The 27,502-nt window shown below is 43.6% G+C and overlaps 1 protein-coding gene across 1 annotated transcript in view; it reads left to right on the forward strand.

Moving 5' to 3' along the window:
* Positions 1 to 27,502, forward strand: part of LOC105455089 — a 90,127-nt gene that overhangs the window by 50,244 nt on the left and 12,381 nt on the right. The window contains exons 3-5 of the mRNA XM_011698144.1: positions 19,806 to 19,854; positions 24,203 to 24,461; positions 27,207 to 27,417. Of these exons, the coding sequence (XP_011696446.1) occupies positions 19,806 to 19,854; positions 24,203 to 24,461; positions 27,207 to 27,417 (519 nt within the window). The remainder of the gene's footprint in view (positions 1 to 19,805; positions 19,855 to 24,202; positions 24,462 to 27,206; positions 27,418 to 27,502) is intronic.

The following is a 27,502-nucleotide window of genomic DNA, read 5'->3' on the forward strand; positions in this document are numbered from 1 at the left end:
CTTGTATGTATATAAATAGAATATTTATTCGATAAAAATATACAAACGCGTGCATGTACGCGGAAAGAACAATTTTGCTGAATCCAGATCTGAAAATAATTTTTGTTCAATAATCAAAATAATTTTGTGCGAAAGTCAAAGTAATTGCTAGAATATCAAAACGTTTTATAGCAGTGCTTATCAGTTTTAACATTCCAACAAATTATTTTAATGATTTAATAAAAAATTACTTTCAGATCTGTTTTTAGCAGAATTTTTAGATCTTTCAACATAGTCGTTCTTTCCTTGTATGTATGCTTTGATACACACACATACACACAACTCGCGCTTCGTATTATGTAATTGTCGAGGAGGAAGGAAGGGAGGGAGGGGAGCGGAGGCGTGGGTTGCGTCGTTCTGTGTACGACGTTTTACAGTTCAATACGCCCGCAGCCTATGACGATACCGTACGTTATTAACGAATAAAAGACGATATCGCCTACAAAGTTTATCCGTAGCTCTATAGAAGAATGCTCGCCGTGCTTCATGTACCCCGGCCCGGATAACGAAATATAAAATCGACTCGATAAAGACTTCGATATTATCCGGACCCTGATGAATAAAAGGTCATTCTTAGACCCAGGCCAAACGACCCGGGGAGAAAAGTTTCCAACTTTTTCAATTTTCGATGCCCCTTACCGGGCATCGGTATTTAATCACTCTCCCCTCTCCGCGCCGTAATTGTAAAAAAATTCGCTCGCTCGCCTCGATCGCGAATTTAAGCGCGTTAATATTACAGCGGAAACGTTTGCACGTGAACGATATCGTCGATAAGCTGCTTTCATAGAGGTAAGGAATTCAGATGACACTTTCGCATTTCGAAGCCCCGCGCTCGTACCTATTTCCTTTCGAGGCACGTCGATCTCGAAGCAGAGCATCGTCGGAGATACGAAATACGTGCCCTCGGCTTCTTTTCACGTGACTTTCTGCATTTCCCTTCGACTCCCGTCGAAGGGTCGTCGGTGCCGTTCGTCGCATCGTCGGGGAACGGTACGAATGACGTGGGCGTTATACTCGTATACCGAAAATCGCGCGACCGGAATTAACGGTCGCTAAACGGAGGGGAATTCTTGTCGGTGCGAGAGAAACAGGAGGAGCGCGGAGATAGGGGGCGGGGGGGGAGTTCGAAGAATCGACGTTCGCTAAATATTATGCGACCCGTTGCGCCGGCAAACGCGCAAAATTACGGTTCTGTAACGCCGTACAACATCATTTCGCATTAGCGCAACGATAACCGACCGTATCGCACGTTATGTTGCACGTACGTGTGTTATATAATAAACGCGTGTGCCCCATTGTTTATTGCATAACCACGTTACGGTACGGCTATCGCTATGGTGTCTGGCGCTCGCATTGGTTGACTGTACAGCCGAGTTCGTTATCCCAGAGATTTACTGCACTACATTTCAATTCCCCGAGCGGTTTAAAATCAGTTACCTTTCGACGAGGATTCCGATTGTATATGTATGTACATACTTCTCGATACTCTATAATAAACTTTCATCTTTTGGATTGAATTTTCTTTAGAAGTTAATTACGTTGCAGAAATCCTCTGTGTATTCGATCCACGGCAATCGAACCTTTGCCAGTTGCAAAAATAATGCGCGGTCGGTCACGAAGAATGAGGGCCGACGAGGACATTAAGAATGTAGAGAGAACGTGGAGCTTATATGTCACGCGACAATATGTCTCGGATCTAATACGCCATGGGGAGACAAAAGGGACGCCGAAGTTGAGAACGGACCAAAGGGAAGAGCTCCTTTGCTCTCATCCCGATGGCCGTCGAGGATGACACGTCCGTCGCGATCTGTTGATCTATATCACGCACTTGCGTGGAAGACAAATTCTATTATTCGTAAAGTACTCTTCTCGTCACAATACAAATGTTTGATACGCGCTGTATCTATCTTTAGCCAAATATTTTTGCAATCGATCGCAGCTTGGTCAAAGTGTGCCATTAAAATTCTGTTCGGTCATTTACCGAATCGTCACGAGTGCGCATATATACATATTTATATGTATAAAAAAATCGAGACTGCCAAATGTATAAAAATATGAAACATTAAAAAAAATTTTTAAGGTGAAATATATATAACGCGTGCAACGCATTTTTTTTAGAGCAAGTGTTTTTTTTCACAGAGATATGAACGTCACCGATATTTAAAAAAAATGGAATTAATATTTTTTTAGATAATTTAATTCGCAATCATTCTGTGTACGAAAGTATTAAGCCGAAATTAGTAAAAAAATTAATAATTTACAAAATATTTTATTTTAACATATTCTGACATAAAATATGAGGCAAAATATTCATTTTTCGTGATTACTTTGTTGTAAAGTTTTTATGTACACAGTAAAATGAAATACAAATTAACGAATGAAAAAGATATATAACTGCATTTAAAGTAAATATGCAATTACACATTGCAAATTACACTTTTTTTTCTTAAATGCAATAATGTGTTTTTTTCATTTATCATTATGTACATAAAAGTATGAAACAAAACCATCTCGAATATTTTCATATTTTATTTTAAAATATATGTCAAAATTGGATATTAAATATTTCGTAATTATTTTTTGATTTTTATTTATTTTCAAATGCAGAGTTATGAAGAAATTATGTAAAAAAATATTGCGATTAAAAAAATATCCACGAAGAGTATCTCATAAAAACGCATGCTGTAAAATTTATTACGCATTATACTTCCTCTTGAAAACTTTTTTATTCGAATTTTATTTTACGTAACAATAAAAAGCGAAATATCTTCTCGTAAGTACTGATTTTTTTATGACTTTCCCTTAATACTTTTACGCGCAAGATGACTCGAGGAGAATTGTCCAATCATGAATATGACATTAGTGACACTCGAGACTGTAAAAAACAAGCAACATGAGAAATGTCAAATATGACCTATGGCGGATCTTGATGTTTAATAATATTTTTTTGCGTAAACGGGAAATCTTACACTTTCCAGTTAAAGCAAACTACGCGCTGAATATTGTTCGTCTTGAAACACTTAGCTCTAAACTAAATCCGGAGTATGTAATGTCACAGTTCAATTGATTAAACAATTTATAATTTTGATGCTACTGAGCATCTTTTTAAAGTCTGTAAAGAAAATATTTACGATCAAAAAAATATCTTGATGATGCTTGTATATATCTCACAAAAAGTACACGTACATATAAAATATACATATATAAACAGAAAAATGGAAAGAAAACGCGTTGCACGTGCATTACATTTTACCCTTGAAATTTTTACTTGATAACATTTTCAAAAATATTTCACCATTGTACGTCATGTATTTGAAAGTATTAAACGCTTTTTCCTCACTCTGTACATCCACTGTGGATCGTGCGTGACCGAAGCTGAAGAGAATGAATACGGTATCGAGTGCCCATCTGGCGAACGCCATTCGGCGCCTATAGTGAATACCGGTGAACCCTTCACCGGTAGTGCTTTCCAGCGACGTCGCTGCTCGTGCGCGATCTTTGTTCGGCGTGAAACGTATCGCTTTGCGTGTTTATGGGTCACGCCGTTCGTTCACGGTGGGGCCGGAACTTCGGCCCCATCGCGCTCGATCGGCGACCAAACGCAGGAGGGGCGATCGTCGTTCAAAGAAGGATTACTGCCGGGCGAAATTCCTGCGAAAGATCCCCTTTAATACTTCTTCATGGCGGCTCAGCCTCGTCGCTCAACGACGTGATGATAATAAAGTGAGCGCCTCGCTGGCACCGAGAGTCCCGGAGATACACGGCCGGCGTAAAGCTAACGATCCTAATTCTTCTAATTACAGCGGAGTCGCGGAATGCAATTTTCGTTTCCGCCGTATACCGCGCGATTTCTACAGGTAATTTCGCGTTTGCTATCGCCGCTCGTTGTGTAATCAATCATTTCTGATTACGCTGCAGATGTGCTCGATAATCCCCGCAGATAACATCGTTATTTTTTGTATTTTTTAATTATGAAATGCGAAAGTGTTAATAACCAGAATTTTTCCTATACATACTATATATCCACCACACATTTGTGAGTGAATTTTCCGAGACATTACGTATCCGCAATTTTTCTCTCAAAACTTTGCACGACAAGATAATTCGTTGTCGTAGGGCAGATGCGTGTATCACGGAAGATGCCTTCGCGAAACCCTCGGTAAGGACAATGCGCCGTCGGCGTTTCCCGGGGGCGCAGGAGGAGGGGATGCACACGCGCACCCGCTCGGCGCTCGGCGGCGCGCGGCGGGTGGCAGAGGGGAGGCGATCGGAACAGAGAAAACCGAGAGAGCGAAAGCCGCGGCGCTGTATCCCCCCTCCCCCTCCTCCCCCGCCCTTCCCAATGGTGTACTGACGAAGAGAACGCGCTGGGGTGGCAGCAGCTCGACGAACATGGTGAGGGGTAGCGGTGGCGGCGGCGACGACGGCGGTGGCGGAAGTGTACGGGGGGGGATGCGAGAGGGAGGATGGCAAAGGCGCATGCCAGTTGGGCCCTCGCCGCGCTACGAGTCGGGCAACCCCAGAATTCTCGCCCTCTCTCGCCGGGACAGCCCGGCACGGTCGCGCGACGCTAACCCTCCTTCGCGCGCGGCGGCCTTCGTGACGCCGCGCCGCGCCGCGCCGGAACGGAGGGTATCTCTGGCGGAGGCCCGCCGCCCTCGCTTTCATCCGGTCCCTCGCGTCCGCGAGCCCGCCGTCCGTTTTTTTGGTCGTCGAAGATGCCGGGACAGTGATAACAATCGATGATAATAATTGCCGCGCGCCGCTTCAGGCTTCGCGCGTCCTCCCGTGACCTCCCGGCAAGGGCGATCGACTGCCGTCTGTCTCGCGCGCGCGATCGGGGCAGACGAGCCTCGGCCATCATCTCGCCGGCCGCGGCGTCGTGGAAGTGGTGGTGTATAGCCAATTGCGTCGATCGCGGCGTCGCGACGCGCGGACGTCGCCCCCGCGACACACGGCACGTGATCGTGTACACCGGTCGGCCCAGGGGGAATCGTCTTCCGGGGTGTCTTTGTACGTGATTACCACTCGCGGGTGTCGCTCTCCAGATATAGAAGCTGGGGGGGGGGGTCAGAGGGGAGTCTCATGGCAGCGATTAAAACACGAGAGTCGCGTTCCCATGGATCCCGTGGCATTAGTCTTCTTGCACCAATGAAATACTTAAAATATTTCGGTATCACGTATTTTTCGAGCTAAATATAATTGTCCGATTTCCTTTTAATGGTCCAATTTAAGTTAGCTCATTTGTCGAATAAAACGTAGAATTGAACGGACCGTTTAATGCTAAATGCACGGTGATAATGTACATCTTAATAGCATCCCATATATTATCCTCGCATTTATTACGATCTATATTACTGGTAATAATCTTTCCGATAATAATAAAGATCCTCGCATTGTGTTCACGAAGACAATTTGTAGAAAGATATTTAAATAATTTTAATCGGCATAAATTTTTTTCGAGGAATTAATTTTTTTCTACTTTATCATCCCCCACGAAGATCACCGAGTCGAGAAACTCACAAAAAAATCATCCGTCGAAATTTTACATGAATCTTCACTCCCCTTCGCGAAGGGGAGGGGAGGAATCTCGCTTCGATTTTTGTCCCGACCCGAAAGTTCACACGGAAGGGCAATGTACGCGGTAGTTCGGAAAGGGTTGATCGTGGAAGGCCAAGGGCGGTGCGAATGGACTTGTGTGGGAGTTGACGAGCGAATCAGCCTTCGCTGGAATGAAGGTCTGCAATATTCAGACCGTCACGATATTCAGGACGCGCGTCGGCGAGGGCGCGTTAACTCGACGCGATCGTACGCGGAAGGAATTCCGTGTGAAAAATGCAAGAGTCTCTCAAAAAGCGTTCCTCATCCTCTCGTCTTCTATTTATCCCGCGACAACCACTCGCGTCGATACGCGCGGAAGCGAATGCTAATCGAGGTACTCTCGTCTCCCCCGAAGAGTGTGCTAAACTCGTACGACGAGGGGGTGGGGGGGAGGATTGAGGGGCGCGAGATACGATGGAGATACGAGTTGTTGAGGCAATCAGGCGCGATACGCCCGACTAATGCGTTTTATCATTTAAATACACCTCGTCGAATGCGCGTCCCGGCCATTGTTTCTGCATTCGCGTCCAATTAAAATTCGTCTCGTTCTCTCGTCGATTTTATTCGAACGCTGCCGCACGCCCGTCTGGGCGAATTTGATAATTCGAACGAAGCTGTCGAATTCGCGGCATCGCGTCACGGCGCTGGCCGATCATGTCTCGATCGATGTTTTAATCAAGAAAATAATCCGAGTGAAACCGCGTATTTACGGTTTTCGCCGACGCGGCGACGATTGCGAAGCGTGCGACACGGCAAAAACAGGGATAGGATTTGCTCGTTTGAGGATGGGGTTAAAATCGATGTGGCATTTAAGTGTCGGTCGATAGTTGCTATTTATCCGTATCGCGCCACTTTGTTTACTTTTTTTTATTCGTGAAAAAGGGAGAGATGTGTTTAACATTATACGACTTTATTCGCGCAACATTCGAAATTCTCACTCATTAAAATTGAATTATAATTTCTTTTACATCAATTTTCTCCCGATGAAATAACAACCTTCGTGAATAACATCGTGTTTGGCATTAAGCTCGCTCGCGATATATATATATATATATATATATATATATATAACCACCTTTTTAAAGATTATCTGAAAGGTTAAAGAGATTACACGGGAAAAGCTATTAAAAAATCAGCGCAATCCAAACGATGCGGGTTACGCTCGCAGGAGCGAAAGTAATTGGACGACGGGAATTTATATTTTGCATAAGAAAGAAAAAAAAGCTCGTAAGACGTAACTCGCCACTCGTAGTTGTACGATGAACAGCCTTTTGATAAAACCGGCGTGGTTACCGAGAGGAGCGGCGTAGTTGCGAGCCGTGGTGGCAACCTGATTATTCATGTATTCGACTAGCAAACTCCGGCAACTCTGTTTTCGATGCGCGCTTTACACGCTGCCGAATACATTACGTCGCTCGTAGGGGCGATAATGCGATAGGAAGATAGTACTCGCCCTTTCTTTTTTATCTCCGTAACAAGCATCGTCACATTACTGGCGATAACGCGGCCAAGTGGGGAGCGCACAGGTACTTTATCTATCGAAGCTTTCTCTCCCACGTAATTTTGACGTAATTTTCAGTGTCGGGCGTGTGTACTTTATACGCGTTTTAAAGGAAGAATAGAGCGAGCACAAAGAATAGATTTCTTCTGTGTATCGCGTTTATATCCCCCAGAGATACGAAAGAAAAGATTTCGTCTCGCGTCGAAGGAGTGAGAAAAATTTTATCACGTAGAAGTCAATTTTCCCCTCCCATTCGCTAAACGCAACGAGAACTGCTGCAATAGATAAAAAAAAACGGACGATTCAATTACGCGATGTATTTTTTTTTATAACTCCCGCCGTTACCTATATTACGCGCCACATCAAAATTTAATGAACATCGACACTAAACATCGAGCGCCGTTTGCAGCGCGCGGCTGCGGGAAACTCGTCACACGGCTTTTAATATACGTCTTGGTGCACGTCGTCGACCGTTTAAATGAGTTTATGATCGATTTATCGCTCCAAGAGGATTCTCCTCGTCGAATCCTCGTCGGAGGCGTGCGCGCGCGCGCGCGCTCGTTTCCAGGAAAATTTAAGTACCATGGTACGTGTGTATACGTGGCGGAGAGACATACATCATAAATTTAAATTTTCTGGAGCGATGACGAGCCGGCGGGCGAGACGGCTGCTGCGGCGCACCTTTATTTTCACAAATGCATGCAACCTTCGATAAACGGTGATAGACTCGATAACGAGTTTACGCGCGAGTTTCCGAAGTGGTTATCACCGGCGGCGACACGAGGGTAGGAGGGGGAGGGGGGGACAGTCTTCGCTTTTAATTCGTATCCCAACTTTCCGATTGGTCGGAACATTTCCTCTTTACCGGAGCGCGTATATGTATATATAAATACATTTTTCAGGAAAAAATCTATAACGACGGCGTTACGTCCGCGGCGATCTTTTTCCCCGAGAACCCCGCACGAGTTTCGTCCGGTCCGGTTGCAGGATTGTTTCTACGACATATCGCGAGGGAAATTGCGGCAAGAATGGATGTACGCCATTTTCTCGCGGGGCTGTTTGTATTAATAGCGGGATTGCACGTCTCGCTGCGCGGGAAACGACATTTCCGCGCGACAGGTAATTTGCTATTCCGCTTTAGAATTAGCCGACTAATTGCCACGGGTTCCATGGTGATGGCGGAGGGCGAATTCGAAGCTCGCGGGAGCACAACGTGTGTACACGTCGCGACACGTGTAACGCTGCGCAATGAGTCCCCTCCCCTCTCCCCGCGCAATCACGTGTTACCTTCCATCAGTTTTATCATGTCGTTTTAATATTGGCAGATTGATAAAGCGGGTGGCCGTCGACGCGACGAAATTCGTTGTACTATTTCGAAAGTATATACGTAACGCGATGGACTCGCGCGAACTCCGAGAGAGAGTACAGTAATCACTCAGCTTAAATATGGCATCGAAACTCCTCTGCTCGTCGAAACTAACGGGTGACGCTCGCACGCGTCGATGCTCGATGCCGATCAGGAAACGGCGAGGAATGCCGGAGCGCGAGCCCCCCCGAGTGCGCGATCGCTAAGCTCGATCGTATATATACGTGCGAAAATGTAAAAGGAGGAGAAAAAAAAGAGAGGATTTTCGCCGATCCACCTATCGCGATCGATTCGGAAGAATTCACGGAAGTGAGTGCAAGAAACGCCGCGTGGGTGTCGTTCGATGTGGGAAACGCGCAGCCAACATGTTCGCGTGCCTGTGGAATTTCTTCGACTGGTAAGACGTGCTGCAATGGCGCATTTTATTTGCATGTAAGACGCCGGGCTATAACGCGGAAAGCATTTATTTAGAGCAACACCTCTTTCGTTATATTCCTTCCTTCTTCCTCAATAATAAATCAATCGATCATTTTCTATTTATCGATATCTTTACATCCACATCTCGCACTTTCCACATCTCGTTCCTTATAAATTCCATCGACTCGTTATCACGTTCGTCGCGAAGAGAGGAATTTTAATTGCCAACTGAAAGCGAATGTAACTGGAACGAATATAATTAGAAAATTGGAATAATGTCTCGGGTCGATGATCGTATAATCGTGCTCCCATTAATGACGCAATGAGACATCTGCACATGGTATTTTCGCGGCGCGACTTGATAACATTCCTTTATATATATCTTGCATTTATTAATTCGCGGATGCGGAAACGCCGGCACGATGATGGAATCCCTTCGGCCGACTGCAACGTAGCGTTGCATAATTCGTCGGAAACGGATTAGCGGGCGCGCACGGCGCAGGATGATAAATCCTTTCCCTTCGTGCCACCTTCAATTATAGACTTGTTAGTTTATTAAAGCAACGTATTTTCGCCTCTTTTCGTCAGATCCGTCAGCGTTCATCTTTTTCTTTTGCTCTTCTTTATTTACTATACTTTATATATTTATGTGTGCATTTGTGTGTATTTGTGAATTTGTAGTTATATATGTTTTACATATTATATATATGTAAATATGACATAATATATGTAATAAAATCTAAATGTTTATACAATTATTAGTGAAAGAAATTTCATTTTGCTGCTGTGCTCCTTTGATAGCGTCATATCCATCTCTTCTTATCTTCATTTTACGCGCGAAATATTTCGAGGTAATTGAAATACAAAAAAAAAGAAAGGCTTCGCAACGAAAGCATGAAAGTCCGCAATGCAATCGCGATATCGCCGGACGATTTGACGGAGCAAGTTCTACCTTCATCTTTCATTACTTTTTTTCTCGTAGACGATTTTCAGTCTCTCTCTCTCTCTCGTCAGAATGTCCTATCTAGACACTTTTCAGTCCGTATCTTAGTCGTCCACGTTTATTATTTCATCATCCCCAGTGTTTCGCCCGTTATCATTTGCGCGAGAAAGACGTTCAAATTATAACTGTTCGCGAAACTCGGGAGGAATATGTGCGCATCAAAAAGACGTTTATGACTGACTCATGAAAATATGCATGAAACACAAATAGCATCGCCTCCTTCCGCCCTCCGCCCGGATGATTGAACAAAGCGAATGCCATTTCTATATACCTGGAGTATTTTGGTTACATTATTGTTTCGCGTCCAACATTTCGCGAGATCGGTACCTTTTTTTTTATATAAAAAATATTCAACTGCAGCCGCTTCAAAATCTATAGGAATGTGCGCGGAGTAAAAAGATGACGCAAATTCTACGAATACCTTGTCCTCTCCCGACTTTGATCGCGAAACTCGATAAAAGGTGACATCCTGGCGGAAAAATTGCAAGAATTTCAGAAGTAATTATTTATTTGAACTATTCAGTTTTATCACAGTTCCGAAATAGCTGTGAAAGCGAGTCAGACATAAATAACGCGAGTGCCGCGAGTGCTTGTCAATTTCAATCTCATTGAAGTCAAATCCCCCTGGCAAGATTGGAAGATTTTTCGACGTGCCTTGTCGATTGCGTAAAGCGTGCTTTAAAATGTATTCTCGCGGCGCGTAACCGTAGATATCTCCGGTCGAATATCGCCGGAAAAGTCGAGCGGATGTGTTTCTTTACATATGAATAAGCTTGCCTTTTCAGCCGCGGAAATGTCCAAAAAAGCTCAAGCTTTTCTTCTCTCTCTCTCTCTCTCTCTCTCTCTCTCTCTCTCTCTCTCTCTCTCTCGATGTTGGGGTATCTATTTCTATCTCTCGTGACGCGCCCGTAGGCGCTCGTATACGCGCGAATCACTGCCGCATCTGTACTGTGCATAAACCCGTTCGCTGTCGAGCTATCGTTACGATACATCTGAGCTTTTTCATCTGGCCCGTAGTCGCGCGAAATGTATGCGAAATGTACGTGCGCGCCGGTGAAAATACGGTCGAAAGAGGAATACGGGCGAACACAGTGTAGTATCCGACGAGATCGACGTGGGAAGCGAGGCATTGTAGCCTATACTGTCGTGATAAAGGGGTGATTGTTGTCGATAAGGGAAGCGAGGGTGAAACGCGTAAATGGGTCAAGTAAGCTCCGGCGTGTACCACCGTTAAATTTGACTGTCGTATATACATATTCCTGTCTAGTCTCTCGAATTAGGATTTGTTAGAATTAATTGAGGAAAAAAACGTGGCGCCCCTGCATCACGTATACCGCATTTTTATCCTCGCTTCTCGTCTCCGTGACACAGCTCTCGCGCCTGCAAAATGCCGGCAACAAAATGCTCATCCGCGGGTCTCGACTATACTACTTAGTGTAAAATGCTATTTGTGTAAAATGAGAATTACAACTTGGCAAACTGATAATTCATCGCGCTCTCTGCCTCTGTTGTTTCGTCACACAAGTTCCTTTGTGCAGTGCCGCTTAGTAAATTTCGCCCGCGAATTTTAAGCGCCGGGTCCTTTTTCCTCCACCCAAAACGCGATACGATGCAGGCGAAGTCCGCTGTTTTCAAACGACGGACTTTTCGCCATGATTATCGACCGGTTACCTAGGTCATGTGGCGAGGGATTGCACTCGCCGGCAAGACCCGCCGTCGCACGGCTGCGACACGTGCATTGCGTACGGCATGCGCAGTGTATAAAGGTTCATTCACACATACCTACTGACGTGGCCAGTATGATACCGTAACGTCCCTGTGGTCACGTTGTTATGAAATTTGCGTTTTGTTGATTGATTGCCACATTGATTATCACTCGTGTACGAGCGATTCAACGAGCGTAGTTGTATCTAAAAAAAGAAAAAAATATACATATATATATATATATATACCTACTTATAAAGAAGTTATGTAAAGAATTATGGAAGAATATTGCGATGAAATTTGATTAACAAAAAAACACGAATATTTACAATTTCAGATGATTCATATGATGAAACATCGAATAATGCCGTAAAATGTTATTAATTGGAGGCTTTGAACGTGTAATTGATTACAAATGCGCTCAATTGTTACATGGCGCAACGATGATATCATTACATTGAAATCCAGTATGAAGGGTCCAATGCAGACAATTTGCGATCTTCAATGGCATTGTTACATTTGACGCGATTCTCTTGAACGGCCGCGTTTCCCTAATTAACGTTTAATTTATGATTTATGATGTATATTAAGCCAGACCATTGATAAAATAGATATATGTATCCGCGTGCGCGCAAGATATATACGTAGATATTAAACGCGATATTATTATACGTAGATATTCAATTTATAAATTAAAAAATAATAACTCTGCCGCATATTTTATGGAGTACCGCTGGGACGGAGGGTCGGAAGGGCGCGAGAGCGAAAATCGGCAGAGAGAAACGAGGGTAGAACGATTCGCCTATCTCTCAAAAGGGGGATCTATTCTGTTTCAATTATACTCCCGGGATGCTGTGAGAGGAAATGACGTATTGATGTATATGGTACACCACCGACCGACAAGACGCCGTATGTATCGATCTAAACCGTGTAAACCCCATGTACACTCATCGCTACATATAGAATAGCAGACACGAAAAGCGTGTTGTATAATAATTAACTCACAGTTCGCTGAGTTCATAGTTCATGTTGACAGATAAAATTTCAAATTTTCCGATGGTACGATATATATGGTACAATAGATCATATTGTTTTAATCTCGATATATATATGTATATATTTCAGGATTCTGTTAACAGCAGTAATGACATAAGAAATTAAGATGTCCATAATTTAGTTTTTTTTAACATAATTTATTACTCATCTTGTGTATTTTTACTGCGTTATTAAATTTTTGATGATATGATTTTCACGAATTATTATGTAAAATAACGATCATTTCCCGCATTACGTAAACTGTTTATTTAATTATTTAAAAAAAAACGGCGATGTCGTCGATTTAAAAAAAAATCTCTGTTTTAAAGTACAGTTTTCCAAACGAAAAGTTTATATAACCGCATCTCTCTTATTGTCTCATTGAAATTCATACTATTTCTCCTAGCGCGTATATCACTTTCGAAAGAAACATCTCATGTAGTTGCTGGTTAGCCGACCTGTAAGCTGAGCGAGATAACTTTTAGTCCCGCGATCAATATTCAGCGGGGAGCTTGACAAAGCAACAGGATGCATCCGCTGGGAAGTTAACATAAATTCTCCAACTAATATCCTGCCTTACGCCATTAAGCTCGGCACGCTTATAAATTAGCCCTGGCGCATGCTTATTTTGCTTTCCCATAAATTTCATATCAGCTTCGGTTTCCGCGCAGCCAACTGTCTCCTATAGCGGTAATCATCCCCGCGAGTCACTCAGCACTCACTCAGACTTCACGAGGCGGGCGATAAAGTTCGCCGATAAATTTCTTCGGCGGCGGTAAGCCGCGGACCGCGGCTGCGGAAAAGAGGCTGAGGACGGGAGACGAGAGAAAAAGACGCGAGGAGCAGACGGCAAGGAAAGAAAAAGGACGAGGGAAAGGAGCGAGCGGAAGCAGCTTTATCGACTAGACCCGGCCTGTATTGGGGCCTGCAAATACCTGCAGGAGTTGTTCGCCATGTTTGTCCCACTTGTATACGTGCTTCACGGCGACAATACGCTCGCAATGCTTCTCGCCAACTTTCGGGAATTAAAAACGAAAAAAGAGAGAGAGAGAGAGAGAGAGAGAGAAACGGTGAAACGGCGTTCCGCATGCAAACTGCCGGAAGAGAGCAAGCTAGGGAAGCGGCGCGTTTTCATGGAGCTCATACTCGGGAGGATCCTCTTACGTTCTTCCAATATATGAAGCACAACGAGACGAGCAAGCACTTTGCGTCGGTTTACGCGAGGAGCTTTCATCCAGGATGCAAAAATATTTGCGAGTTCTTGTGAAGAGAGGCCTTTCATGCAAGCGTCTAGCTGTCGCTCTTTTCTTCTCCCGTTCACCCTTCTCTCTAGCCGCAAGGCTGCCTCTGGTTTTCTATCATTGGGTTTTTTTTTGTTCTCACTTCTTTCTCCTCCCAATCCAACCGCGATGAAAAAAGCAATTTGATGGCAAAAAATAAACGTATAAGTTTAACGTCTGTTTGTATGTACTCGTGAAAGATGTACGTTGCCTATACTCTGCCAGACGATAAAACTCCAATTAATTTGGCTGCATGTCTCTTTTCTCAGAATGTGCACTTTATTGCTTATACATTTAGCCTAAAGCGACGGATATGCCCGATCTGGAACTTGGATATACCTATAGATAGACCCGTGTTCATTCAAACACACGATTGCTTTATGAGCACGGTCGAGGTCTCTCTCGGCATTCATATGTAACCTCCGCACGTTAATTTTATCCTGACCTTCCCACGGATGCTGCGATTCCCATCCGCGACAAGGTCGCCCGTGAAAAAAAGAAGCCCCGTTTATATAGCCCGACTTTTATACATCGCCATCGCTCCCCCGTTCTGTCCATTAGCAATTTATCGCCGTCCAATTATTCGCGACGCTTCTCCGCATCTATTTCCGTAGGATATCGATTTCGATGCTTTCGACGTGAATTTCTGGGTCAAGTGACACGGTGAACTTAAAGGCACGCGAGCGCGCGTTACGAGGCGATCACGCAAAGGAGTAAATTTTCTTCGATGCTAAAAAAAAAAAAAATGTTTCCGGAAATACGGCTGCGACTATGGGACCGTACCGTGTCGTAGGAAGTGACGTTTAATACGCATAAGCGACGTTTTAATAACGTAATTGCTGCCGTGGATTTGAAGCGTATTTAATCTAGGCGCGTGCATATATATATATTATACATATATGTGCACGCATTTAGATTAACGCTTTTATTTTATTATATATACGTATATGTGTATATATTACATATAGACCGGTGGACCGCATTAAACTCTCATTTTCAGACTGCCGAGCGGCCGCTGCATGCGTTTTTAATTGTCTGCTTTTGCTTTGTCCGTCTCGTCGCGTTCAACGTTATATTCGAGCATAACTATACTCTAATTTCATTATGACGCGCGACGCGCGGTAGTGTCGTATTACGGTAAATATATGTCTGTAACATGAATACTGTAATAAGCGCGCAAGGAACGGCGGAAAGCTTTTTCTACATCACTTTCCACGGAGTGTCCCAAGCATACCTGAATCCTTTGATATGTTTGCCTCCGGTTTGCAGTCCGGGGTTTGAAAACATTTCGTATACGATTGTCCTTCACGTGTTGGCGGCGCTTTAACTTCCATCGTTTAATTTTTATTTTTTAATAAAAAACCGTTTGAAACTGAAATGTTAAAAATATAAATTCTATCGAGATATTAGAACGCCTCTGTTGTACTTGTTTAGTTATTTTTATCGGAAGTTGAATATGCGAGAAAACAGAGTCTCGAAATTGGAAAAAACTTGCTTGTTTCTTTTAATTCTTTTTAATATCCACCGCCGCCGCATGAGCGGCCTGAAATTTCATCGGATATCCCGGCGTAAACGGTAACTGCCAGAACGTGAAATGATAATCGCGGCGCCAGCGCGCGTTTTCGCTAGAAGAAGAAGCATTCCTAGCCCCGGGAAAGATCGGTGCGGTTGATACCCGTCGCGTGGCGTAGGGACGTATGCCGCATTCGCGGCGCGCCACCGCGAATAAACGAGTGTACACGCCGCCGCTACATCAAAGGTTTAGATCCGTGGCGCATCGCGGCACCGCATCGCGGCGACCCAATTTCGGTCGCCGCGTGCGCGAACGTTAAAGTAACGTATGTACGACGATGCATTTTGAGTATACGTCTCGCGCGCGATCGTTCGTATCCCCGACGACCGGCTTCCCCGTGGGCCGGCGGGCGCCTAATTCGTCGTCGGTTGTCGCGTGTGCCACATCGCTTCTGCACTCTTAATCATGTATCGCCTAGTACCTCCAAATACGAGGTATTTTTTTGAGCATGGAAATGACATTTCGAGTTACGCACTAGAAGGAGGTATTTTTCGCGGTACATTAGCACGAGGTACGGAATATACGAGGTAATAACAAATTCGGCGATATACAATTGGAGGTACTGCTCTTCTGCTGCTTCTGCATTCTGGAGGCACTGCATCTGAAATTCGCGATGCTTTTCTTTTGGAGGTACAAGACTCCGAATTCGTACCGCGTGTATGTATAATACGAGATAAAAAATATTGCGTATGATACCTCGTATTTATAAATACGAGGTACTCAGCGGTAAAAATGTACCGCCGTGTTTGGCAAGTCCTTGATCATGACGAGACAATTGATAAAAAGATTCGGTGTACCTCCAATTTTTGACGGTACATATTTAAGGGATGTACCTACTTGTGTCCCTCGTAATTACGTAGAGTTTATATTTCACATGTATATAAGTACCTTCAATTTTTGGTGATACATGATTAAGAGTGTGCGGCGATTCGTCGTACGAGATGAGCCATCAGACTTTGCATTTGTCGCAGCTGAGAATTAGAATTGATTTTTTTTTCCAGTATTTGTACGTATATCCAATTATACAATACGTATCGCAATGGCTGCGACTCATCATAAGCGTGTTATTTTTTCATTTTACTGTTATATGAGATTGTGCATTATATCGATAATAATTAAATTATTATTATTATTATTATTATTATTATTATGTATTAGGATACCTCTAATTAATCGTATATTTTTTTGGGACGCTTAATATTGAAAATGCCATAAAAAGAACAGAGATTTATTCCGGATGCAACAGACTTACTCGTATTCGCACGCGAACATCACGATTTTATTGCCTGCCTCGTAGAACTCGTTTCGTATTTTATTTCGGTCTTATAGCGCCATTCGGAGGATTATCATGATCGCTAAAACAACAGGAAGAAGAAGGTCGATAGCACCGCCTTTTACGGAACACGCGGACTTTCGAGAGTAGGGTCGGAAGAAAACAGCAGTTTGGCGGTAGATAGAAATAGCTCTATTAGGGTGCACGAGTGCGGTTTAGTACGTTGGTTTTTAATTACATCGTGAGCTCAGAAGTTATATGGCGCGGCATCTCTTTTTCTCTTTCTCCCTCTCGCTCTTTTGTGGACCAACCATTAGAGCAGCAATTTTGCGCCAATTAAGAACAGTCATTAAAATCTGCGCGTACAGTCGCGAGCGGATCGGAAGGCACGGAGCCACGCAATGGATTGTCTGGAATTTCATTTGGACGCTATTCCGCTTTGCTATTCCAGATGAATGCGACGTTAATGGCATTAATCATTCCGTCGTCGACGCGGCGCACGCGCGCGTGCGCTCCGTTACAGTCGATTATCTTATCGTCGTCTAAACGCGCGATTGGATTCTAATACCGGGAGTAAGGATCAGCCGGCATTCAACGTGGCGAATTGGAAACGGACCGGCAAACCGGTCAATCGAATCTGCGGTTTCGGCAAGCCATATATGTACGTTTGCCGGCGCTTTCAGCTTTTTGGTAAAACGAATCGACAATTTTCGCAGTCGGTTACGCGAGTCCCCCGTTCGTCATCGATCAGATTGACCGATCCCGCAATTAGGACGCGGAGAAAACAGGGATTGGTGGTTTAGAAAAAAATTGATATCTATAAAAAAAAAAAAAGAATTCGACGTTCATTATAATAACCATTTCGACCGTGATCTGATTGATCATTCGGATTGGTAAAATTCACTCGCCGTGCGGCGTCTTGAAGGCAAACGTACATCTGTAATACCTACATCAAATCGTTTTTCGTGATTTTTTTCGGTAGATATAATTAACGATATCGAACGCACTCGATACTGAATTATATTATACTATTATAAAATTAATACGATATTGGATAAAATTATATTTTACTCATTATAATTTCAATGACGGTTTGGACGGAAAGGTTTTATTATATCGACCCTCGGGGAAAGAGATATACCTACTCAAGCGTCGCACCGGAAGAGCTCGATGACATCAATTTATATAACAGTTCTCACAATTTCGGGAGATTAAATTGAATCAAGTCGACTGATAAAAGGATTTCGGGGCTTTAATATCGGGCGACACGCGCCGGGAATGGAAATGGAAATTCGACGGGGGTTCTGTCGCCGGTGATCGGCCGTGTGTGAAGTTGGCATCCCAACATTAAAATTCCATAGTTCTGATTAGAGTTCCCGCTTGATTTCGAAAAGACCGAAGAGTTCTCTATAGTTTGTAACAAGGGTTTCTAAACAATTTTTAATTTAAATTTAAAAAATGGGATGCTAACTTATCAAAATTCATGGAATTAAAAATAATTGTCATTAAATCGAACTCTTGTTACAAACTATAGAGAACTCTTCGGTCTCTTCGAAATCAAGCGGGAACTCTAATCAGAACTATGGAATTTTAATGTTGGTGTGCTAACTTTACACATGCGATGATCGGGTCGTACGCGTGCGCGCGTCCGTTGACGCGCGCGTTCATCTCGTCACGTGCGGCGTCCGTTCGTGGCCGCGCCACGACGACGACGACGACGACGGCGGCGGCGGCGGCGACGGCGACGGACTAGAACCGTACGGATCGACGACGTACGTGCTCGCCGCCCTCAGGAATAAAACCCGTCCGGGACGATAAATCGATCTATCCCGCTAACCGAGGCGACTTTCCGAACGAACGGCCACGCGTCGCGTCACGTCGCGCAACCACATTGCACCTATACCGGCGTATAGCAGCGTGAGTAATAAAAAGCGATGGCGCGTTATGCCTTTGAGACTGCACACGGCACAAGCAAGGGCATCCCGGCATAGTGTGTTGACCCTTTCTTCCCTGTAGTAGCGAATGCCATTGCTGCATAGGTACTCGACGTTCGTAGCCACGACGGGACGTGACTTTTCGTATAGAAATGGCGTAAAAATAGCGAGGAGGCAGTATACGCGCCAAACAATCGCACTCATTTTTAAGAGAGGATACAACGTGCAAAAATATGTTTCTCTCACGTGAAAGAGCGATACCGTAATAAAGAAAATGAGAAGATAAAGCGGCGGGAAAGCCCGAGAATAATGAAGCTATTGAAATGTTCCATTGTTTAAATTTCACGATGTACCGTACTCGCGAAACGGTTTTATCGCCAGATCACATTATTTTACCGTTCAATTTAACTGGGGGTGATTCGTAACCGCGAATGTCCATCGGCTTCCTAAAGAAACAATGCGTGTTTTACATATAGCGCATAACATTATTCCAATATGCGGTCACTGCTGGGCAAAATAATGACGGTTCTCCGGCGCGGAAACTTGTCAAATGAAACTTTCGGAACTTTTTTTTTGGAGGACGGAGGGGGGCGCCATGAATATTGACCAGACTCTATCCGTCTGCATGGCCAATAAATTTTTCACTACTCCCGAATGTACCGAAAAACACGGAGGCATATAGCTTCGTCGTCCGTATTGTCTGAGAATCGAGGTCGAGATTCGTCCGCGAGTCGCGGGAGCGGAAAGTGACGAACGCGCTCGATATCCTTCGACAGGCACTGACACGATTATTTTTGAAGTAGCGGAAGCGGAAGTCGGGCAGAAAATATAGCGAAATATATTACGAGGAAGAGCACACGTTGAAAAGATGACAAGTAAAATATATATTCGCGAAATATCAGACACTTGGCGAGTGACGTAAAGTAAATTTGTTTATTCCATTATTATTTATTTATTTATTTATTCCACATATATTTATTCATTTATTCACAGTATAATGAATTATAAATGTGAAAAATGATAAGTTGTATTTCGTCGTATAAATGTGTCAAAGTAATTTCTTTTTTCTTTTGTTACAGGCTCGACCAGCCGGTGACCAGCTCTACGCCCGGGATGGACAACAAAAAGGTAATATAAGACTGCCTGATATTTGCCAGTTAATCGTGTAATAAATTTTAGTTATGTCGAAATTATATTTCTTTTTGAAACAAACGAGTATCACGGATCAGAATTTATTTTCGTGAAGGGAGAACGGTGAAATTACGACAAATCGCGTCGCAGCCGAAATTGGCGTGGAGCGCGGATCGCTATAAATAACGATCGCTCCCGCGATCGATTATTACCTACTGTTCGAAACCGCAATGTTTAATGAGTTGCATGCCGGCCGCGGACCTTTGTGCCAGCACGAGAATGGCAGAGGTTTAGCGCGGAAACCATATCCGCGCGCTGATGCCGCTCTCCCAATTAGAAGCATCGCTCGAATTAGCATCGTGTGACTCGGCAATTACCTCGTTGGGGGATAATGGCGAGCAATACGAATCGGCCGCGATTTAATTCGATGGCCGCCGTGAGAAAAGAAAAGAGGGGAGGGGGGGGGGGAGAGAGAGAAAGAGCGAGGAAGGGAGAGCGAAAGTTTTGCCGCGAGGAGGAGTTCGGGCCGCTTTTCCCGTCGAGAACTTCGTTTTCCGCGGGATCGTCGAACTCCGGGAGTTTCGTCTTTTTTGGTCGAGCGAGCAGCCCGCCGACTCGCTTCCGTCGTCGAGGAACTGCGCGCGAGCGGCGCTTGTAATTTAACGGATTACCCGGGCGACTCCTCTTCCGTGTCCGGCTTTTTCGTGGCACGACGAAAGCTCGTATAGGAGAAATTTCACGGACGAGAGACGGACGGACGACTCCGCGGCGCGGCGACGCGCCGGAGACGAAGCGGGACAACGAGAGCGCATTGCCCCGCTAATACACTTCCGCGGCAACTCCTGCGTAACGCGTTCTCGAGGAGAGAGATCAATCACGAGGGTCTTCTTTATCTTCTTCTTCTCTCTCTCTCTCTCTCTCTCTCTCTCTCTCTCTCTGTCTATCTCTTTCTACCTATCTATTTATCTATCTATTGGTGTATCTACTTATCTATAATATTTATCTATCTCTTTCTCTATATCGAGACGCTGTTTACGTCCGTACGTGTGCCGACGCCTCCGCACTCAATGATGACGCCGCTTGCGCAATCGCCGTTTGCGTTTCGCATGATTCACTCTCGTAAAACGTCGGCGGCGTCATCGATGTCGGTTTCTCGAAAACGAGGTCGTACGGCGATTGTCACCGGACGGATCTGTCGATGATTCCCCCGCGGCTGATGCATTCCTAGCGCGATGATCGGCTGGAAATAGCGACGGGCGCTCGTACACAGGGTGTCCGTAATCGACCTGACCTACTTCAAATTCGAAAAGATGTCGGATGGTTCGGGAGCCCCATTCTCTCCCGGTCTGAAAGGAAGTTTTCTCGCCGGGGAGCTTTCCTCGACGAGTCTCCACCGAAAGAGTCGGCCAGCCAGGCTCAGCTTCGTCATTTATTACGATGATTAATGTATTGTATCGCAAGATACGGCGCGTCCCCTCGCGCAAGATTTACGCGGAATTTCGAGAAGGGGACTTGTATAAATTGTGGACTAGAGATATACGCTGCCTTGATGTTCTCGCCGCGTTTAATTCTCAATGAATCGTATTTGCGTCTGAAAAGCGAAATTCGCTAAGCTCTCACGAGTGCTATTGAATTAATCTCTCGATGAATATTCCTCGATATATTTCTCTTGTATTCTTCTTAATTGATATACGAGTGCCGTTTGTATGCATTGAGCTTTGTCGAGAGTAAGCACGGAGAAGGCACTTCGGTATTAATACATGTCCGGGCGTACTCTTCTCGGAAGAAAGAGTACTAATTGTATTTAATATTTCGTCAAGTGGAAGTGAGAAAATAGCTGGCTATAGAGCAACGTGGATAAATTTTAGATATCACTTCTTCTGTCCGTCCCTTTCAGATCGTCGCATCGTTTTTGTTCCAAATCGTAACGCTACATCTCCTTGAATACACTACACCTGATGACATCGCGCTCTTTATTCCAAATCTAAAATTCCAGATCTATCTGAAGTGCTAAATGCATTTTAGTTTTCGGTATCTTAATATCAATAACCCGGCTCGATAACCGGCAGTTATCGATTAGAGAAAAGTGCGACGTTATGATAAGGAGGAAGATGTGGAAAGGACAGCGACGCTAGGAGTGACTCAGAATCCCTCGCTCCGCCGTACCATATCTCTCTCTCTTTCTCTCTCGATTGCGATCGACAACGTATGCATTGTGTTATTTGATGTATCCTCCGGGAGAGCAAATGGCCGACGGTGTGTAGTTTCTTACCGATGCGATTTACGGGCGCTCTCTATGCGCTATATACGTATATGTCGCACCTTGCGAATTTTCTCAAAGAGACGTTCGCGGTACTTTGTATTCCTGAAAAATACAGCTCGTGTTATCGGCATTTCTGAGAGCGCCAGAAAACTACGGGCGCGTCCGAGGAAACGCGAGCGTTATGTCCTCTCCCTCTTATATGCCTTTAGATAAAACGATATCTACGAGTTTCTTGTTGACGGAAGTCCTTCCGCGAAGTATATAAGATCTGGCAAGTGTCGCGTCTGAGAGCGCAATGTTACCGCGGTAATACGAGGGTATAGCGCGTCGCGTTGCGCATAACGCGTCGTATATCCGCTCGAGATTTTCCGAGGTGTACAGGCCTCTTCCGATGGATACTTTTGTAAGTTTGTGTAAATTTATGATTTACCATCCATAAATTTTAATAACGCGCGAAAGAACACGACGGAAAGAATATTACGAAATGGCATATTGATTTCGCTCGGCGTCGTAAACTACTTCCCTATGACGCTACTTCCCGAACGAAGTTAATGCTAACGTTCCCGTCGTTCGATACGGCAATATCTCGCCGTTGCGCGCAATACCCTACATACACCGCTACCGGGAGGAAACCTGCGAGCGTCGCAAATATGTAAACTATTTTTCGTCGCTGGCTGATGCATTCGGGGAGCCGGGGGTTTGTGTCTCGTAAAATTCTAGAAGAGAAAAACGAGTGAGTCAGGTGGAGAGCGAGATAGAGCGAGGGCGGTAAATTATTCATTTCCACGTCAGGAATGGAGTTTCGAGCGTTCCCACGACCCTCTCTTCCGATCTCTTTTGTATACCGAGACCGATACGCCGGCGCTCTTTTGCGCATGTATTTTTAAATCTGATGCGGGAAAGGTAGAGGGAAATCGATAGCAGAGGCTGCATAATACACCGGCTCTATTTCGAGGATTAAATCCGACTGGACTTTGCTGAGGCACGTGCTCGTCATTGAAAATGTATCCCGCTGCCTGACACACGTCTACCCCGGGTAATTAGTTATTTAGCGGTTGTTTTGTTCGCCGGATTGGTCAGCCCGTCTTTCTTTTCTTCCCATACGGGCGTCACGGGAGACGACGAGGTTGAATCGACGGATCGGACGAATTTCACGTTCGAATAGCGACCGCCGCTATCGCCGGCGGTCGCATTTCTTTCCTTTTTTCGTCCCCATGGCTTTTCATTATCGGATAGACGGTTCCGAGTGGCGTGGCGAAATTTTTGTCGGCCAACGGCAATTTTGCGCGATAACGTGGCGCGTTGGCAAGCGGAAAAACGGATTTCGATCAGCCGCGTTCGGTGGGAGGAAGGCACCACCGAATAAAAGGTGTCGAGATCTCTCGGCCGCGTGCTCTGATCGTGGCGCGAGAAAGATTCCAAATTTCACTGGAAGATTTATTACTTCCAGCTTCCTATATATCTTTATCTCGCGGGGTCGCGTTTACTTAGTAAATTCTTCCAGCTTGGAAAATGTTTAAAGCTACTCATTACCTCATTTCAATGTCGTGTGACGTAACATGCGACTATTATGTAAATAATAAACATATTTTGCTAACATATTTAAAATTTGCGTAATAAAATATTCATATCACATTTTATGTGTCACATTAATTGGATAAATGTTTTTTTTTTATTAGATCTGCTCTACTTTTGAATCATATAAATTGAATTATATATACACTTGTATTAATGATGAGTATCGTGAGGTCACAAATTCTGCGATTAATTTCGCCTTAATAAATATTTGATTAGATGTGAACGTAGACTGTCACGATCTCCAAATTTTGTGCATTAAACATCACTGTGATTAAGGTTAAAGTGAAAGCTCCACAAAAGTTCATCCTTTAAATGAAATTAATTAAGGAAAAACGTGCGATTAATCTTAACCGTTGCCTTGATCGATTTTTCATTCTCTTCCACTTCGAGATATGAGGACGGCTTTAATTTAGTTAAATTCAACCGACGTTGATGTAACGTCGGTCGTAAGATTTGTAAATGAGTGTCTTGATAAGAAAAAGGCGCGTTTCTCTCATTTTACAGATTGTCCAGTCGAGCACGCCGCCCGCCGTGCCGGTTCAGGTACGTAGCAAGCAAGATGGCTCGGGGGTGGCGGCCTCCGTGTCGGGGGTGCGCAGGCGGAGCGGCCCACAAGGGGGTCTGCGTTCGCCCGCCGCGAAGAGGCCCCTCTCCGCCCCCGTTGCGCTGCAGGGATGGCTGCATAAACAGGGCTCGGAGGGTCTCATGTTGTGGAAGAAGCGCTGGTTCGTCCTCTCCGAGTACTGTCTCTTTTATTACAAGGGTGAGTCTGGCACGTTGTTTGTATTATCGATATTTTTTCCCCGTATTTTAATGCTTTTTTCCCTCTCTTGCTACCTTTTGCACCGAGCGTAACGCTATAGTATTACGATACCGGTTTTGATGAGCTTCATTAATCGGAACAATGTAGCTCGTTCAGCTTAATATTCGAATCCGACAGATATAACGTTTATTTGCTATATAATTATCAATCGACATTATGGACTGGAATGATCATTAATAATTATCCCAGATAGTCCCTATTAATCACCAATTTAACGGAAATTATAAAATTAGTTATTAGTATAAATATAAGCTCTCTCGTTGACCATATTACGCAAATCGAACGAATGAGGTCTTAATGATCATTTCGCATGAAATTGATATTCCTTAATAATGTTCCGGTTTTTTTCACAATTAAGTCTAATTGACAAAATTCAATTTTCGCAAGTTGTAACAAAGTACCGACAGTTCCTATTTAAATGATATATTTTAAACTACACAAATAATTTTTTACAGTACAATTATCCATTACGAATGTTTAAAAAATCATTCCCGGGAATGAAAATAAAATTCCTATTTCATAAATTTATAGACGTTAATATTTCCGGAGTTGCCATACTGATCGATTCGTGTCTGCTCCATTTACGAACTTTTATTTTGGTGCATCCAGTTTCGCGAAGATATTCTGGCATCTTGCCAGAAGTCCTGTCCTGTTTTACGTCTTGCTAACCGAGGTCGCACAGACGACCAATTTCCGGCCGTTTCGAACGACGCTGCTCGTCTAATCTGACTCGGTCAGGGACGCTAATTACACTCGGGCTCTTTGATTCGGTACGTGCACGAGCACATCGCGGTCGCTGCAGCAGAGATACGTCCTCGCTAAGGATACACCCCGCACGCGCCACCCCGGGGTGTCTTTCACATCATCCAACGGGAACGAAGTTCTCGCTGGAAGTTCGCGGTGTGTCGTTTACTAACTTTAGTTAAATTAGATTCGATGCATACCGCCCTCTAATTAGCGGCCCGCGTGAGGCTTCTTCGAGTATCCTTATTGAGCTCGCGAACTAATACTCGACTTGTATTCAACAACAAACTCTTCTCTCCTATCGTTTCGTTTTAATATGCAATTTATTTAAAATGTCGAAGATCAGTAATTTCCTACGTTTTGACAAAAAATTTATTATGCAATTTTTAATCTCTTAAGCGGATTTTCGCAAAATTTTTAAATGTTTAAATTCTTTTTGCATTTCCCTCGAGTTCTTAAATCTTAAAAATACGTTTATAATATTTTTACGCTATTTATAAAATTCATAAAGTTTAAAGGTTAAACGTAAGAATGTAAGTTTTTTTCAAAGTGCTGTCATTCTATTATTTTCGTATTTTTAATGAGCGTTCCGGAGCGGAAGATAACTGACGACACTTACAGAAAACAAAAAGTATTTTGATTTTTTTTTGCTTCAGATAGCTGCACTTTATGCAATCACCGTCACGAAACATTCTGTCCGCGTCGCCTCACTCATAGCTTTATATCTTATTGTTAGATGTTATTATCATTAGCTCTGATCAAAGAATTCTGGAATGTTGTTCGAAGCTAACACAATAAATACAAAAACTTCATGTAATGAAAATATTTTTGTTCTATTTTTAAATTCGCAAAAGATAACTATTATTGCTCTAAATGAGAAAATTCCCTTAAACAAACGAGAAAATAAATGAGAAATTTCATAATATTTAAAAGTATATAAATATATTTTCTAAATAAAAAGACTTTCTCGATTGTTACATTCAGACATTTTTAATTAAAATAGATCTATATGTGAAATTTGACTATTAAACGTGAAAAATTTTGATTTTATGCACGTTTAATTGCTTTAATTATAAAATTTACAAATAAATATACAATTCAATTTTACATTTCTAGTTATCAAATACGAAAGAAGACTCTATTTGTGTGGATTAGTTAATTGAGAATCCACAGTTTGTAATTGATAAAAGCATTCGTTTATCGTTCGCGTTATTCTAGTATTTATCGGTAGTGGATCGCTCAGCTTGAAATTAATTTATACTGAAATTCCAACTTGTCCGAAACACAACGCGCGAGAATTTGATTCGCTCGCCGAGATTTCGTGGTTATGTGTACACATGTACATACGAGTACACATTCAAAAACTCGCATTTTTGTTTGATAAAAATCCATGGAATTTCGTGTCTTTCGAGATTAATATCGTCATGCAATCGTGAACTGTGTAGCAAATATGCAAATATTTATTTTCGTAAATGTTTAAAGCCATATGGAGGTACATGCCTGTATACACATCGTACATCAATCATAGAAATAGACCGTAGAGGGAAATTTCGAGTTTAAAGACAGAGAGAGAGAGAGAGAGAAAAAGAGAGAATAGCTATAGGGGATATTGCAGTTATATCATCAAATGCTGTGTTTGAACTAGTCAGGATTGAAAACAAGATGTCACAAATATTTTTGCGTTTGACCGACTATCTGAACGTATACATGCAGGCATTGTACAGGTCGTGGTTTTATACGTTACGAGTGATGTGTATGAAAATATATCATGTGTCATTTTTCGCGGTTGAAAATTAAAGACACATTGAAATATCGTATAGCGCGCAATTTACGCGAGTTTAAACGTGAAATTAGATATTCTCGTCTGATTTCAGAAATAAGACCATCAGTCTCGTCGTCGTCGTAGCTTTTACTGCAACGTAGCAATTTACTAATTTTCAGGCCCGGAGGAGGAGAAACTGCTAGGTTCGATATTACTACCTTCGTACAGAGTTACCGTCTGCAAACCCGAGGACAAAGTCAACAAGAAGTTCGCCTTCAAGGCCGAACACGCGAACATGAGGACTTACCACTTCGCGGCTGACAGTCGGGAGAGCATGAACCAGTGGGTGAATGCTCTGACTCTGGCGACGCTTTTGCAAGATCCCAGCCCGTAAGTTCCCTGCATGCATTTTTAAGCTGTTCAAAGGACTCACGGGAAAACGCACGGTAATTACGCCATATCGTGTAGAAAACCG

The sequence above is a fragment of the Wasmannia auropunctata genome, unplaced genomic scaffold (assembly GCF_000956235.1).
Source record: "Wasmannia auropunctata unplaced genomic scaffold, wasmannia.A_1.0 LD335949.1, whole genome shotgun sequence".
Classification (NCBI taxonomy): Eukaryota; Metazoa; Arthropoda; class Insecta; order Hymenoptera; family Formicidae; genus Wasmannia; species Wasmannia auropunctata.